Source organism: Crocuta crocuta, unplaced genomic scaffold (genome assembly GCF_008692635.1).
Source record: "Crocuta crocuta isolate KB4526 unplaced genomic scaffold, BGI_CrCroc_1.0 scaffold16, whole genome shotgun sequence".
NCBI classification, from domain to species: Eukaryota; Metazoa; Chordata; class Mammalia; order Carnivora; family Hyaenidae; genus Crocuta; species Crocuta crocuta.
The window spans coordinates 11,948,712-11,964,957 of NW_027531893.1; the positions used below are offsets into that span (position 1 = coordinate 11,948,712).

The window sequence follows — 16,246 nt, forward strand, 5'->3', positions numbered from 1 at the left end:
GTTTTATTTATTTTTGAGAGAGATAGAGAGAGCGTGAGCAGGGGAGGGTCAGAGAGGGAGGGAGACACAGAATCTGAAGACAGGCTCCAGGCTCTGAGCTAGCTGTCAGCACAGAGCCTGACGCGGGGCTCAAACCCACAAACTGTGAGATCATGACCTGAGCCGAAGTCGGATGCTTAACCAATTGAGCCACCCAGGTGCCCCTAAAGTCCTGTTGCTTTAAAAGCCACCAAGTTTGTGCTGATCTGTTAGAGCAGCCATGGGAAACTAAGACACTACTCCTGACTCTCAGATGAGGATGGACAGTGGGAGTTGGACTCAGAGCACCTGCAGGCACAAATGGCAGTCGTGATGGGGCAAGGTGCCTACAGTTTGGAGGCAGACAAGGGCTCAGCTCCTTCGTTAGTCAGCTCTGGGCTTTGTTTCCTTGTTTGTTCAACAGAGAACATCTTGATCCTGCTGGCTTATGGCAAGGATTAGAAGGGAAGCCCAGAACCGCTGGTGGTAATAACAAAGGGGATCATAACCATGCCTGGAGGCTGACATTCCTTGGGTAATTCCATCCTCACAACTGCCCGGGGTGGTGGGGGTCCCTTACTGTCCTCACATTACAGATGAGGAAACTGAGTCATGAGACGTTAACCAACTCTCTAGGGCCACACGGCTAGTGAGGGGCAGAGCTGAGATGCAAGCTCGGGCCACCTGACTCCAGAAGGCCCCTTATGCCTGCTCCCTACAACCCTCTATTACCCTGTGCCCAGAGGCCACGTACCCCCAAGCTGGTCCTCTAGTCTAATTGAAGCCTGGTTCATAGTCATGATCAATTAATATGAATATTTTTATCCTGTCCTTTCCTTCCTCTTTCCTTCCTAAAGTGGGACCTCATTGCTCCAACCTCAGGAGCCATGTGGGTCTTGAATCAGGGGCAGTAGGACCCCAAATCTGATTCGAGGGGCCTTGAGATCATGACTCAGCACGTCACATGGACAATTCCTAAAATTCCTCCTTAGACATCTGTCCCTCTTCTCAAGTCCCAGTCCTGAGACAGCTCTTCTGCTCCCCCTCCCTCTCTCTCTTCTTTCTCATGCTCACGCCCTCCCCCTCCTCTCTGTCTCCCCTTCCACCCCCATTTCAGCACCAGCTCAGCCGGACAGTGGACAGCGGGATGGTCTTCAGGACCCACTGCCTTGGAGGGTTGGGGGAGGGGATAGTGAATATCCTCCATTTAACATTGCCTCCGTCTCCCTGCCCACCTCCCCGCCACCCATCTAGACCACTGTGCGCTGCCCGCCTCCTCAATCCAACACCATGCACTGTCCTTGCTGTGATACCTAGGAGCTGTCAGAAAATATAAGGAGAAACAGATCCTGCTCCAAGAGGCTGGGCCAGGTAGGGAGATCTCCAGCAGACCTGTAGCTGTGAGGCTGTGATGCGACATTTCTTTGCCCTAATTTCTTGGTCCTTCCCCTTGCCTTTGTCCTCATTTATCTCATATGAATTATGAATTATCTCAGAGAGTGTTAGGGAGGCCATTCATTTCAAGGTGAGAATCAGCTATAGCCCTTCCTCTTGGATTCTTCCAAGTTTGGATCCTTCTACAAGTTTGACTTTTTAGATTCTACATATAACTGATCATCATGGTACTTGTCTTTCTCTCTGACTTTTCTCACTTAGCATAATGTGCTCAAGGCCCATCCCTGCTGTCACAAAGGATATCGTCCTTTGTCATGGCTGAATAATATTCCATTGTATATATACTATATTCTTTTTTTATCCATTCACCCATTGATAGAGGTTTAGATTATTTCTTATCTTTGCTGTTGTGAAATACATGTATGTATGTGTGAATGTGTATATATAATGCATGGAAAGAAAACACATAAAAAACCATGTTACCCTATATATGCACACCACATATATAATATATATAATCATGTAAATTACCATATATATGTTGGAAGAATTTACACCAAAATGTTAATAGCAATATATGTGCTAATATATGTGTGTGTATATATATGTGTGTGTGTATATATATGTGTGAATATATATATACACGTATATATGTGTATATATACGTGTATATATATATATATACACGTATATATACACGTATATATATATATATACACACATACATGTTGTTATGGACTAAATCTTTTTTTAATTTTTATTTTTTTAAAGTTTTATTTATTTCTGAGAGAGAGAGAGAGAGAGAAACAGTGTGAGCAGGGGAGGGTCAGAGAGGGAGGGAGACAAAGAATCTGAAGCAGGCTCCGGGCTCTGAGCTAGCTGTCAGCACAGAGCCCGACGCGGGGCTCAAACCCATGAACTGTGAGATCATGACCTGAGCCAAAGTCGGCTGGTTAACCAACTGAGCCACCCAGGCACCCCCCTTTTTTAAAAAAAAATTTTAATGTGTTATGGACTAAACCTTTATGTCCCCCTGAATTCATAAGTTGAGGCCCTAATGACCAGGGTGGTTAATATGGAGAGAAAGCCTTTGAGGAACTGATTGAGGTTAAATTAAATCATAAGGCTGGGGCCCTGATCTGATAGGATTAGTGTCCTTACAAGAAGAGGCACCAGAGAGCTCTCTGCCTGTATGTGTGCAAAGAAAAGGCCGTGTGATCACACAGTGAGAAGGTGGCCGTGTACAAGCCTGGAAGAGGGCTCTTGCTAGAAACTGACACCGCCAGACCTTGAACTGGGATTTCTAGCCTTCAGCACTGTGAGAAAGCAAATGTCAGCCTCTGGTATTTTGTTATGGTAGCCCAAGTGAATGAATACATGTGTATATAGATACATATAGGCATATTATGCAGTGTCTTTCCATATATATGGTAATACACACAGTTTTAAAATGTTTTTTAATATATTACCATAAATGTAATTCTAATTATAAATATGAAGCAGGAAGAATGTCCATCAAAATGCGGATGGTGGTTCTCTCAGGGCAGTGGAGTCATGGATGACTTTTGTTCTTTTTTCTACAACAAACTTGTCTTACTTCATATTACAATGACTTAGGTTACTTAGTGTTCTTGTAAGGTAATAATTAAGAGTATTGATGTAAGATAATTATTATAAAATGATTTTCTGCCAAAGGTTGGCCATGGTCTTGAGGCTGGGACAGGGACGAACGGCTGCAGTCGAGAAGAGCAGAGACTCAGGAGCCGGGGCCAGGCAGGGACTGTCAAGGCCATGTATGTAACCTTGAACAGGTTCGGTGAGCCAGCAGAGCCTCCTCTTGCTCTTAACAGTGTTCACATGGAAAACGTGTTTTCCAGTTTCGAAAGGGCTGGCTCACAAACACGCACGTGCACCTTCATGGAGCGTCAAGGACGCTGGGGCAAGGGAGCCCCCTGGAATGGGGACAAGGGCTGTCCTAAGGGAATTGTTGAAAACCGTCATGGCCTTGGGGTCTTGACGCTCACGTTTCGTGTCTCCTGCACAGATCAGCTGGACATCATCTCCATGGCAGAGACAACCATGATGCCGGAGGAGATCGAGCTGGAGATGGCGAAGATTCAGCGTCTCCGGGAAGTCTTGGTCCGACGGGAGTCCGAGCTCAGGTTTATGTGAGTGCCTCGGGGAGGCGGCTGAGGAAAGGAAGGGGGATGGAGGGGGGATACGCGGAGAAACTAACATTTGCTGTTTATTACGGCGGGCCGGGCGCTGGGATAAAGGCATTATGGACATTTAAAAAGTCTTATTATATTCTCATTACTGCCTAGAGAAGCAGCTGTCAGAGACTTCCATTTTAAACAAGACCCCGAAGATGGGATGAATTCAAGCTAGTCTGACTCCAAAGCCCAAGCTCTTTGTATGTTTCCTTTTGAGAAGAGGAAAGGGATGAGAGACAGACAGACAGACACACAGACAGAAAGGGGACCCAGAGGTGGTCCTGTGCCTGTGTTGTTAAGAGCACACACTGGTTCAGACAGTTCTGAGATCCAGAAAAACTGGGAGAGTTTGGACAGCTTTCCTCTGGGCCTCATTTCTCTGATTTGTGAAGTGGGCGGAGATGATAAGACCTCTCTCCTGGGGTCACTGGCAACCTCAGAGTCACATAATTTGACCCAGCCTCCGCTGGAGGAAGGTACGCATTCTACTGGTTCTTTCACTGACTTGAGGCCTGTCAGAAGATTATTCCATCTTGCAGATGAGCAAGACTGAGGCTTGGAGAAGCTAACCTGCTCAGGGCCTTCCAGCTAGTAAATAGAGCAATCAGGATTCAGATCCAGCTCTTCCTGCTTTCAAAACCCATATTCTCCTTAAATGACCTCTGCGTGGACTGCATAATGTGGCCTTCTCTCTTGCCCTGTGAGATGGGCCGCTGGAGCAACAGCTGCCATTTATTCAGCTCTGCGTGAGCCAGCCCCTGTGCTGAATGCTTCACGTGCATGAGAAGCCCATCTCCCTTCTCATAGGAGCCCTTAGAAGAAAGTTCTAGAACATGCCCCCCCCCCCCCAAATCCTACAGATAAGAAACCTCTTCCCTTTGATCTGGGAATAAGCCAAACCAGTACAGGAGTGTTGAGACACAATCCTTCCCTCGTCATGTTTTTTTGGGTTTCGTTTTTCAGAAGAACTTGAAGGATTGTTTGTGTGGGAGAAGTATCAGCAAAGACCGGATGATTCCAACCACTGAGGTAGCCAGGACTGGACAGGAGTTTGAGGTGCCTGTGGGGCACCCAAGACGAGTGGCAGGAAGTTGTGTGTTTGATGTATGTGGGAGACCATTGAACTAGATGTAGATTCTCATGGCTCACCCACAGAACGGCAATTACTGGATTCAAGTAATGGGTATAGTCACCCCACATAAGTGAGTAGACAGACAGCAGGAATCCAAGTCCAGCTCTGGGGAAAGCTGAAATCGCATGCTGCTTTTTCTTGTGGATGGAGTCGGGGCAGAGGGAAAAGCCAGCTCTCAAACTTCTGGCAAAAAAGTATGGAAGGATTGAGAATTCAGTGGCAACAGGAGGGTTTGAGATTGCCACAGTCTACAAATTCTACAGGTGTACCTTAGACATATCATGGGTTCAGTTCCAGACCCCTGCAATAAAGCAAATATGGCTATAAAGCGAGTAAGGTGAATTTTTTGGCTTCCCAGTGTATATAAAAGTTATGGCTACACTATACTGTTGTCTATTAAGAGTGCAATGGTGTTGTGTCTCAAAAAAACACAGTGTGCACGCCTTAGTTTGAAAAACGACTTTTTGTTTTGCCAAAAATGCTAGCCATCGTCTGGGCTTTCAGTGAGTTGTAAGCTTTTTGCTGCTAGAGGGTCTTGCCTTGATGTTGACAGCTGCAGACTGATCAGGGTGGTGGCTGCTGAAAGTAGGGGTGGCTCTGGCAGTTTCTTAAAATAAACAACAATTGGGGTGCCTGGATGGCTCAGTCGGTTAAGAATTTGTCTCATGATCATGAGTTAACGGGCTCTCTGCCGTCAGCACAGAGCTCGCTTGGGATCCTCTGTCTCCCTCTCTCTCTGCCCTTCCCCTGCTTGCGCTCTCTCCCTCTCTTTCTCTCTCTCTCAAAAAGAAACATTAAAAAAAAACATTAAAAATAAATACATAAAATTAAAAAACAATGAAGTCTGCCGCATGGATGGAGTCTTCCTTTCATGAACAGTTTCTCTGTCACCACGATGCTCTTGCTAGCGTTTCCCCCACAGTAGAACTCCTTTCGGATCTGGAGTCCATCCTCTCAAACCCCACTGCTGCTTTATCCACGAAGTGTATGGAATATTCTCGATCCTTTGTTGTCATTTCGACCATCTGCCCGGCATCCTCACCAGGAGTAGTTTCCATCTCAAGAAACCACTTTCCTTGCTCATCCGTGAGAAGCAGCTCCTAACCAATTAAAGTTTTATCAAGAGCCTGTGGCAATTCGGTCCCAGCTTCAGGCTCCCCTTCAATGCTAGTTTTCTTGCTATTTCTACCACACCCGCAGTGAGTTCCTCCACCAAAGTCTTGAACCTTCATTTTGTAAAAAATACAGTATCTGCAAAGCTTCATAAAGTGAAGCACAGTAAAATGAGGTGTGCCTGTACTACTGTATATGTGCAACTTAAAAGTCTTTTCTTCCTCTGTTTTAATTTTAATCCCAGTTCATAAAAATGATGTATGTTCAGAGTAATTGCTCTTCTTAGAAATATTTTTTAATTTTTTTTTGAGAGAGACAGAGTGTGAATGGGAGACGGACACAGAGAGAGAGGGAGACACAGAATCTGAAGCAGGCTCCAGACTCCGAGCTGCCAGCACAGAGCCTGATGCGGTGCTCGAACCCTCGGGATCCTGCCCTGAGCCGGTCAGATGCTTAACTGACTGAGCCACCCAGGCACCTCAGTAATGGTGCTTATTAACTCTGATGGATAGTTTTATGACTATTCTTCTGTTACTTCATATATAACCTTTACTCTGGATGTTCTATGCACCAGAATTAAATTAGCACCCTGGTCTTGCTTTCACATCTTTTTTCTATTTTTATACCTCCAAGTTTTATTTCTTTATGTTCACAGTGAGGATCATGCTTTTATTTGGTTCTAAAGCTATAATTAAGCGTCTGCTCTCATACATAAGTTTTTAACTTTAAAAGCACGTGAATGGGTGTCATATTCTTATGGACCCTGCATACTACAGAATTAAATTTGATTTTCTCCTGTTTAAAAAATCCCTCACATGACTGACGCTTACAGTATTCTTCTCCTGTATTAAAAGAAAGAAGACAGAAAACATGTGAGTTCTAGAAAGTACTGAATAGCCCCCTCAGCCTGTGGGTGCTCAAGAGGGACCAGAGGGTTGTTTTCGCTGCTATAGGAACAATGGCTGTCACTTTGCATTGACTGACCTTTGTATCGGGTGCACGTGCGCATGCGCATGTACGCAAACAGACAGGCACACACACAGCATCCCAGCATCTGGCACACGCCAGGCACACGCCAGGCACACAGCGAATGCCCAATGACAAGAACAACTCACATTTAAGCTCTAGCTCTGGGCCAAGCACTGCCCAAAACTCCTGACTTGTGACCTCACCGAATTTCCCCATCACTCCCTCTTAGGTACAAATGTCAACTGTAGGCGCTTGAAAGCAGCTATGGTCACCCAATGCGTCAGTAGATACTTGAATGAATCATATTATTCAAAGGATTCAGAAGGATGTCAGTGTAATCAGGACATAAGAGGGGCTCAGTGACATTCTCCAGGGGAGGGGCCGCTTCCAGGCCCCCTGGGAGTTTTGCTAGTAGCCTGCAGACACTAATGGATGATGCTGATGGCTCCCCCCAGACCTAGCCTGACATAGTACATAAGCTTGCACCCACCTTGTCAATCTCAGAGGCACATGATGAATCCAGGACAGACAGGAGAGAGATAAGTGTCCACTCAGACCTGAACAATCGTCTCATCCATTAGCAGCCTCCCAGGATAGCAGGCCACGCATGGGCCATTTTCGAATTCTGTGTCCTGGCTGTTTCTCAGAGCCAGGCCCTTACACGGCTATAGGGGCTCTATTCTTGTGTCTCTTTTATTTTATTTTTTTAAGGTTATTTATTTTGAGAGAGAGAGAGAGTCTGTGAATGGGGGAGGGGCAGAGAGAGAATCCCATGCACTGTCAGTGCAGAGCCCGGCGAGGGGTTCGATCCCACGAACTATGAGATCGTGACCTGAGACGAAATCAAGAGTCAGACATTTAACTGACTGAGCCACCCAGGCGCCCCTCTTGTGTCCCTTTTAGAGAAGAGAAAATCAGAGGTTAAAAATTTTGCCCAAGCTTGCATTAGCTGCTAAGTAGCCACGCTAGGATACAGAGATTCCCTAGTATTGATTAGTGAGTGAATGAGGAAACAAACGAAGGAAGGAAATGCTTTATAGAGTATATACCACGAGAGCAGGGATCTTACCTTCCTCACCATTCTGTCTTTCTAGCATCTTGAAAAGCACCTGGCACTTATGTGACCAATTAATATTTGTTGAATGTGCAATAAATTATTCTTTCATACTCCATCCTTACCCCAACAACTTCCCTACGGGCACGTGCGCGCGCGCGCACACACACACACACACACACACAACCCTTGGCACAGGAAAAGAGGGAAATAGAATTTCAGACGTAACTAAGCATTTGCAGGCTCAGGTGGGGACGCGCTGAGTGACAGGAATGTGACAGTCATGGACTGAAAAAGTCCCAATGATTGTAGCTATAATAACCAGGGTGAGATTGGTTTTGTCACACCTGCTCCAAAGTAATCAAGTTAATACCCATCAGGTCCGGTGGAGACCGTGTGAGTCAGACCATATTCCACGGCTGAAGGTGTCTTCTCACTTTTACTGTCTCCTGCTACATTGACTCTTTTAAGAAAGGGTCCAATGGCTGCTGCCCCCAACACCCCCAACGTTTAGTATTTTTCTTTCCATGTTCTTGTCCTGCTGGCTCAACAGTCCTCTTACCAGCATGGTGAGGGAGTAGGAGAGAGATTTACCCAGTCCCCGGGGAACTAGCATGGACTCATGAGAAGTGGACCCAGGGGCCTTCCTGGCTCTCCCATGTCCTCGGTCTGTGACCCTGGGCACACAACAGAGCACAAAACAACTGCTGTTTACTTTTTATTTCCTTTCTTCTTTGCTCAGAATTTCTAGAATGCAAATTCAAACTCCTGACTGGACTCCCCCAACCCCCTAATCTCACAGTCCCACAATGGGTTTCGTCTTGTTCCGCCATCTTGAATTTGGTGTGGTAGAAACAGAAAGGATTCTGCTGAGGCAGGCTCAGTAAACAGGACTCAGGACTTTTCCATGCTCTTTCTCTGGAGATAAGTGATTTGTTTGGAACCTAGAATGATGAGCTCTAACTAAGGTGGTCATGTTTACAAGTCCATCTGCCAGGAATTTGCTGTAGTGCCCTGTAAGGGTTCTCAGGGACCACAGCAGTCAACGTTTATTGAACCCTTCCTGTGGACCAACCCTGAGCACACACTGTCACCTGAGCTATGAGAAGCGCTTACTAATGGAAGGATGAATCAAGAGCAGCCCCCTGTTCACCCTGATGAAGGATCACAAGGTCAGGTTCAGGGAAGGGCTGTGAGTGACCGTGGTGGGCACAGTGGTCTTCTCTCGGTCTTCCTTAGCTTATCCTCTGGTTTGCATGTTGCTACATGGTCGTTGGAGCTCTCCCTCTTAAAGTTTGGTAACTTGATGAGCTTCATTCGAATGAGTCGATAAACCCCTCAGGATCATGAAAACGCCTCTGTAATTGGTGGCAAGTGTCCCAGAGGTAAAGCTTGAAGTCCGCTTTGTTCTCTCCTTGATTCTCTGAGCTGCCCACCTCCCATCCCTGCCGCTGCCGCCCCATGTCCACACCACCCCCTATCCTGTCCTACGGAGGTTGCTGACAACCTCAGACTCATTTCCTTACTTTTAATTCCAAGCACTGAATCACAGCATTAGCTTCGTAGAATTCTGCAGCCCGCTCTTGCCCGCCTCAGCATTTTTGCATCCTCTATACAATCCTGGCCCTGCTGTTTATCTGGGTTTCAAATAATTAAGAATCGTCCGCCTCTGAGCAGGGGCAGGGGGTGGTTATCTTCATGTTACAGCCGCTTGCTGGATTTTCATAAAAGGGATAGCACGCTCCGTCTCTCAGCTTGCTCTGGGCAGTGGCGGCTTTTCAACCGGGAGACTCAGAACTGCCCGAGGCAGGGGAGGCGGGGCTGTGGAGGATGGAGGTCAGGCACAGGGCCCTTGCGTTTCAGAACTTCCAGAGCCTGGGCTTGGACCCCAGTCACTTCATGTTATTAAGAAGTACCCAAGGGCACCTGGGTAGCTCAGTAGGTTAAGCGTCTGACTTTGGCTCATGATCTCGCAGTTTGTGAGTTTGGGCCCCGCATTGGGCTCTGTTCTGACAGCTCAGAGCCTGGAGCCTGCTTCAGATTCTGTGTCTCCCTCTCTCTCTCAAAAAATAATAAAATAAATAAACATTTAAAAAATTAAGAAGTACGCAGCATGGTGAAGAGGTCAAGCCCTTGAATCTGGCAGACGTTGAGGTCAGGAGGGTAGAAAGTGCATACAAGTTGTAAACAGCCAGCTTTTTGAATACCTGCTCTGCTGGATAGTATTCACAATATTTTACGTGCCCTGATTCATTTAATCCTCACTATGAGTATATAGATAGATAACCTCCTCCCTCCCCATTTCCATAATACAGGCAAAGAAACTGATGCACAGAGAGGTTGAGGAACTTGCCTAGGGTTGCACAGTGTCCACTCATAGCAGATAATGGTATCTCTGGGTGTCCATCTCCACCATCATGCTATGGGGCCTGTCAACTTGCTCTGAACCCCAGCTCTACTTTTTACCAACTGTGTGGCCTGGAGCAAATTTTTTAGCCCTGTTGCAGCCTCAGTTTCCCCCTCTGCTCAGTGGGTGCATTGATGCTTCCCTGGTAGCACCGCAGCAAGGATGTGTGTGAAAATGGGTGGCTCTTCCTAGGAAATGGGCAAATCAGAATCCCCTTCCCCCTTTTCATGGTTGGCACTGCACGCTAAGGGAGAGTGAGGGACCAGGGCTACTTTGTCACCTCCAGAGGATGCTCAGAAGACACTCCCCTCCCCGAGAAGCTGGAGAGCAGCTCTCCACCATTAAGACCAACTCTACCCTGGGGCCTTGACTCTGTTATTACTATTGTTATTTTTAAAAATGTTTTCTGCACCTGCATTTTTTTTGGTCTCTAATGAGCTGATAATTCTGAGGTCTGTTAGGAGAAGCTTTAAGCCAAGGGCAAAACGAGGCATGTGCGCTTATGTAACTTGACACATCTTAGCCACATTCGGGAGTCCTGCGTCACACTGGCTGCACTTTGGGTTTTAAATAGCGTTTCCTGAGAACAGGTCACTGTTGGCAGAGCCACCGTACATATCAGGTGGGAAGAGATGGCTTCAGAGGCAGAAGATCTAAAAAGCAATTTGTCTTGGACAAAATGTACAGGAAATTGAGGAGGGGGGGAGGGAAGGACAAAGCGGGGGCAGGAAATGGAGAAGAATGGAGGATGGAGGAGAATGTTCCAGGTTAGATCTCTGAGTGCAAGGACCCTCCTGAGTTCCTAAGTGTGCTGGGAGGTGGGGGTGAGGGTGGGAATCCGGGCTGATCAAACAGAGAAAGATATATGGCCCCACTTGACAAGTTTCTGATCTTCCAAGTTGGCTTTTGGGAAGGACATTCTTCTCTCTGGGAGCTCAGACTGCCTTACCAGCAGGGACTTCATTCTCTTAGCTCCAAGGATCTCCCCTGAGCCTCCTGGGTTCTGGTGAGCTGGGAGGGAGATCACCAAATTAGGCTCTTGTGGTGGTTAATTTTATGTGTCAGCTTGACTAGGCCATGGGTGGCCAGACATTGGGTCCTACATTGTTCTGGGGGAGTCTATGAGGGTGTTTCTGGGTGAGATTAACATTCAGATCAGTAGATAGAGTAAGGCAAATTGCCTTTCCCGATGTGGGTGGGCCACATCCAATCCGTTGAAGGCCTGAATAGAACACAAAGGCTGAGTAAGAGGGAACTTTGCCGCCTTACTGATGAGCTGGGATATTGATCTTTTTCTCCCTGTGGACGTGAACTAAAAAACTGACTTCTCTTGAGGCATGAGCCTGCAGGTTTTTGGACTGGAACTATACCATTGGCTCTGTTGTGTCTCTAGCTTGCCGATGATAGATCCTGGGACTTTAAAGCCTCCATAATCACACGAGCCACTTCCTTATAATTAATAGACTGATCCATCAAAAAATCGATCAATCAAATCTCTTATTGCTTCTATTTCATGGGAGCATCCTGACTAATGCAACCTTGTTTATTCTCAGAAACTTCCATTTGGTTGCTTTATCTAGCTAAAAAATACCTAGGAAGTTGGAGACTGATTTTTCTTTTTAAAGTAGACTCCATGCCCAGTGTGGAGGCCAGCACGGGGCTTGAACTCATAACCCTGAGATTAAGACCTAAGCTGAGATCAAGAGTTGGACACTTAACCCACTGAGCTCCCTAGGTGCCCTGAGACTTAGATAAAGGGATATTGGCTCTAGCACTCTGGAAAACAGACTGGCATTACCTAGTAAAGATTAGCATGTACTTAACTGTACAGTAACCAGCAGTTTCTTGCCTCGGTATACCCTAAGGTTGCTCTGTGTAACTGGGTAGGCACGGGCTTCATGTGGCTCTTTCTTTCCTTTTTTAAAATGTTTATTTGAGAGAGCGAGTGAGCGAGTGCAAGCTGGGGAGGGGCAGAGAGAGAATCTCGAGCAGGCTCCATGCTGTCAGCACAGAGCCCGAGGTGGGGCTTGAACTCACAAACCCTGAGATCATGACCAAAGCTGAAATCAAGAGTCAGACGCCTAACTGACTGAGCCACCCTAATGCCTCTCATGTGGCTTTTTCTATTTAAATTCATCAAAGTGAAATAAAGAGAACCCTTCTTCGGTAGCCCTCTGTCATCTCAAGTGCTCATTAGTCAATGGTGGCTAATGACCAGACCTACTGGAAAGCACACACATTTCTGTAGAACGTTTCCATCATCACAGCACTGCCCTAAAGAAACTCTCACACGTGAGTGCCAGGAGGCATATTCCAGAATGTACTTATCAGCCTTGTTTGTAAAAGCAACAAAGTGGAAATAAGTATTTATCGGCAGTGGAAAAAGACAAATCAGGTACAGCCTAATGACACCATGGAACACTACAGAGCAGTGAAAAAATGAACACGCCACAGGCACGAACCCAGATGCATCTCAGAAACAAGACTTTCCATCCTGCACACGGAGAAAACGGATTTGAGGATTAACACAACAGTCTGCACGACCTGAACCACAGAACTGAGCAGATCCGGCGCCGAGAGGTGAACTGGGGGAGAGAGAAGCGGCAGAAGGCAGGGAGCTGTTTCTGCTTGTGGAGAGAGGACAGAGTCAGGGGGAGAGTATGGGAAAAGCACCCCCAAAAGCAGCTGGGGACAAAGTGAAAAAGTGGAAACAGCCGCAGGGACTGAACAAAAAAGGGAGAGAGGAGAAAGGGGAGGGTTTACGTTCCATTAAGACTCTATCTGTAAACAGGGGGATCGCAGCGTGTGAACCCCCGCAGCTCCTTACCTGGCGGTGCTCCCGTGGGAAGGGGAATCCCAGCAGCAGAGTGAGGTAGGGGTGCTCGGGCCGCACGGGGAGAGGCGGCTCCCCTGCTGGGAGGACCCCCCACAGGCAAAGGTCCCAGCAGACCCCGGAGAACAACCACATCTGCTGGTTCTGGAACAAGGTCGTTACGGGGGAAGCCTGGTGCCAGCCGGTGTTGTGATTTTCCTTAATCCCTGAGACGCTGCTGCTACACGATCGCGTGAACTTTTTGGGGTGCCGGGCGGGCCCCCAGCTGCAGTCTCTGGGCCTCGGCAGCAGCGCGGTCCCGAGAACGTTCCTGGGTGCGGCCGGCACCGGGCATGGCTCGGCGAGACCTTCCACAGCANGTGCCGCCATTTTCACTCCTCCCGCGCATGCGCATACACACTTATAGGCGCCACAAGACTCCACCCCAGTTGGCTAAGCAGCACCATCTAGTGGAGAAGGGAAACATTACACTAAGCCCCGCCGAACTGGGCCAACCTTGCTCTTCAGGAAATCAAGTCTCTTCACCTGCTTAGTTCACAGATGATAAAGGGCTTCATAGTTTGACTTCTAGGGGAAAACGATGTAATTACAATCTTATTTCAGTCTGTTCACTGGTCCAATTTTTTTCTTTTTTGGTTCTTTTCATTTTCTTGAATACAGAAAGAGAAAAAAATTATTTTTACTTTCAATTGTTACTAAAAATATTTTTCTATGATTTTTTTACTTTTTTGTAAATTTAAAAAATTCTATTTTACTTTCATCATTTCATTTTCTTCTATTTCATTGTATTTATTTCCTCAAATTTTCAAATGTTTTCCTTTTTCTTTTTTCCTTTTTTCTCTAATCTATCAAGTTCTTTTCAAGATACAAACCAAAATACATCTAGGATCTAGCATCATCTATTTGATATCTGTGTGTGTTGTTCTTAATTTTTTAATTTTAATGTTTTTTACTTTATTAATTCCTTTTCCTCGTTCAAAATGATGAAACAAAGGAATTCACCCCTTTGAATAATGACAGGAATGGCAGAAAGTAATGACAGCCAGGGACTTAGTCAACACAGATACAAGCAAGATGTCTCAAAAAGAATTTAGAATCACGATAAGAAGCATACTACCTGGGGTTGAAAATAGATTAGAATCCCTTTCTGCGGAGATAAAAGAAGTAAAAGCTAGTCAGGATGAAATAAGAAATGTTATAGCTGAGCTGCAATCTCAAATGGATGCTATGGAGGCAAGATGGATGAGAAAGAGCAGCAAATCAGCAATATAAAGGAGAAACTTATGGAGAATAATGAAGCAGAAAAAAAGAGGCAGACTAAGACAAAAGAGCACCATTTAAGAATTAGAGAAATCAGCGACTCATTAAAAAGGAACAACATCAGAATCATAGGGGCCTCAGATGAAGAGAGAAAAGGGTAGAAGGGTTATGCGAGCAAATCATAGCAGAAAACTTTCCTCACCTGGGGAAAGACACAGACATCAAAATCCAAGAAGCATAGACAACTCCCATTAGACTCAACAAAAATTGACTATCAACAAGGCAAATCATAGTCAAATTCAGAAAAAAAATCAGGCAAAGTATCATGAAAGCAGCAAAGGGGAAAAACGTCCTTAATCTACAAGGGAAGACAGATCAGGTTTGCAGGAGAGTTATCCACAGAAACTTGCAGGCCAGAAAGGAGGGGCAGGATATATTTAATATGCTATATCAGAAAAATATGCAGCCAAGAATTCTTTATCCAGCAAGCTTGTCATTCAAAATAGAAGGAGACATTAAGAGTTTTCCAGACGAACAAAAATTAAAGGAGTTTGTGACCACTAAACCAGCCCTGCAAGAAATTTTAAGGGGGACTCTCTGAGGGGAGAAAAGACGGAAGAAAAAAAAAAAGACCAAAAGCAACAAAGACTAGAAAGGACCAGAGACACCACCAGAAATTCCAACTCTGCAAGCAACATAATGGCAATAAATTCATATCTTTCAGTGCTCACTCTAAACATCAATGGACTAAATGCTCCAATCCAAAGATACAGGGGAACAGAAAGGAAGAGAAAATGAGATCCATCTATATGCTGTTTACAAGAGACCCACTTTAGACCTAAAGACACCTTCAGACGGAAAGTAAGGGGATGGAGAACCACCTATCATGCTAGTGGTTGACAAAAGAAAGCTGAAATAGCCATACTTATATCACACAAGCTAGACTTTATTTATTTATTTATTTATTTTTAATGTTTTATTTATTTCTAGGAGAGAGAGAGACATCATGAGCAGGGGAGGGTCAGAGAGAGAGGGAGTCACAGACTGAAACAAGGCTCCAGGCTCCGAGCTGGCAGTCAGCACAGAGCCCGACACGGGGCTCGAACCCACGAACTGCGAGATCATGACCTAAGCGAAAGTCGGACGCTTAACCGACTAAGCCACCCAGGCGCCCCTCAATCTAGACTTTAAAATAAAGACTATAACAAGAGATGAAGAAGGGAATTATATCATAATGAAGGGTCTATCCACCAAGAAGACCTAACAATTGTAAACATTTATGCTCCAAATGTGAGAGCACCCAAATATATAAATCAATTAATCACAAACATTGAGAAACTCATTGATAATAATACCATCATAGTAGGGGACTTCAGCACCCTGCTTACAGCAATGGACACATCATCTAAACAGAAAATCAACAAGGAAACAATGGCTTTGAATGACACACTGGGCCAGATGGACTTAAGATATATTCAGAACATTTCACCCGAAAGCAGTGGAGTCTACATTCTTCTCCAGTGTACATGGAACATTCTCCAGGATAGACCACACATTGGGACACAAATCAGCCCTCAACAAGTACAAAAAGATGGAGATCCCACTGTGCATATTTTTATACCACAATGCTATGAAATTCGAAATCAACCACAAGAAAAAATTTGGAAAGGCAACAAATACTTGGACACTAAAGAACATTCTACTAAAGAATGAATGGGCTAACCAAGAAGTTAAAGAGGAAATTAAAAAGTACGTGGAAGCCAGTGAAAATGATAACAACACAGCCCAAAGCCTCTGGAACACAGCAAAGACAGTCATAAGAGGAAAGTATATAGCAATCCAGGCCTTCCTA

At 45.6% G+C, this 16,246-nt stretch overlaps 1 protein-coding gene across 1 annotated transcript in view; it reads left to right on the forward strand.

The window, feature by feature from the left end:
• The window catches only part of BMERB1 (bMERB domain containing 1), a 133,533-nt gene that overhangs the window by 70,753 nt on the left and 46,534 nt on the right, over positions 1-16,246 (forward strand). Inside the window, exon 2 of the mRNA XM_077773234.1 lies at positions 3,458-3,581. Coding sequence (XP_077629360.1) covers positions 3,458-3,581 — 124 coding nt within the window. The remainder of the gene's footprint in view (positions 1-3,457; positions 3,582-16,246) is intronic.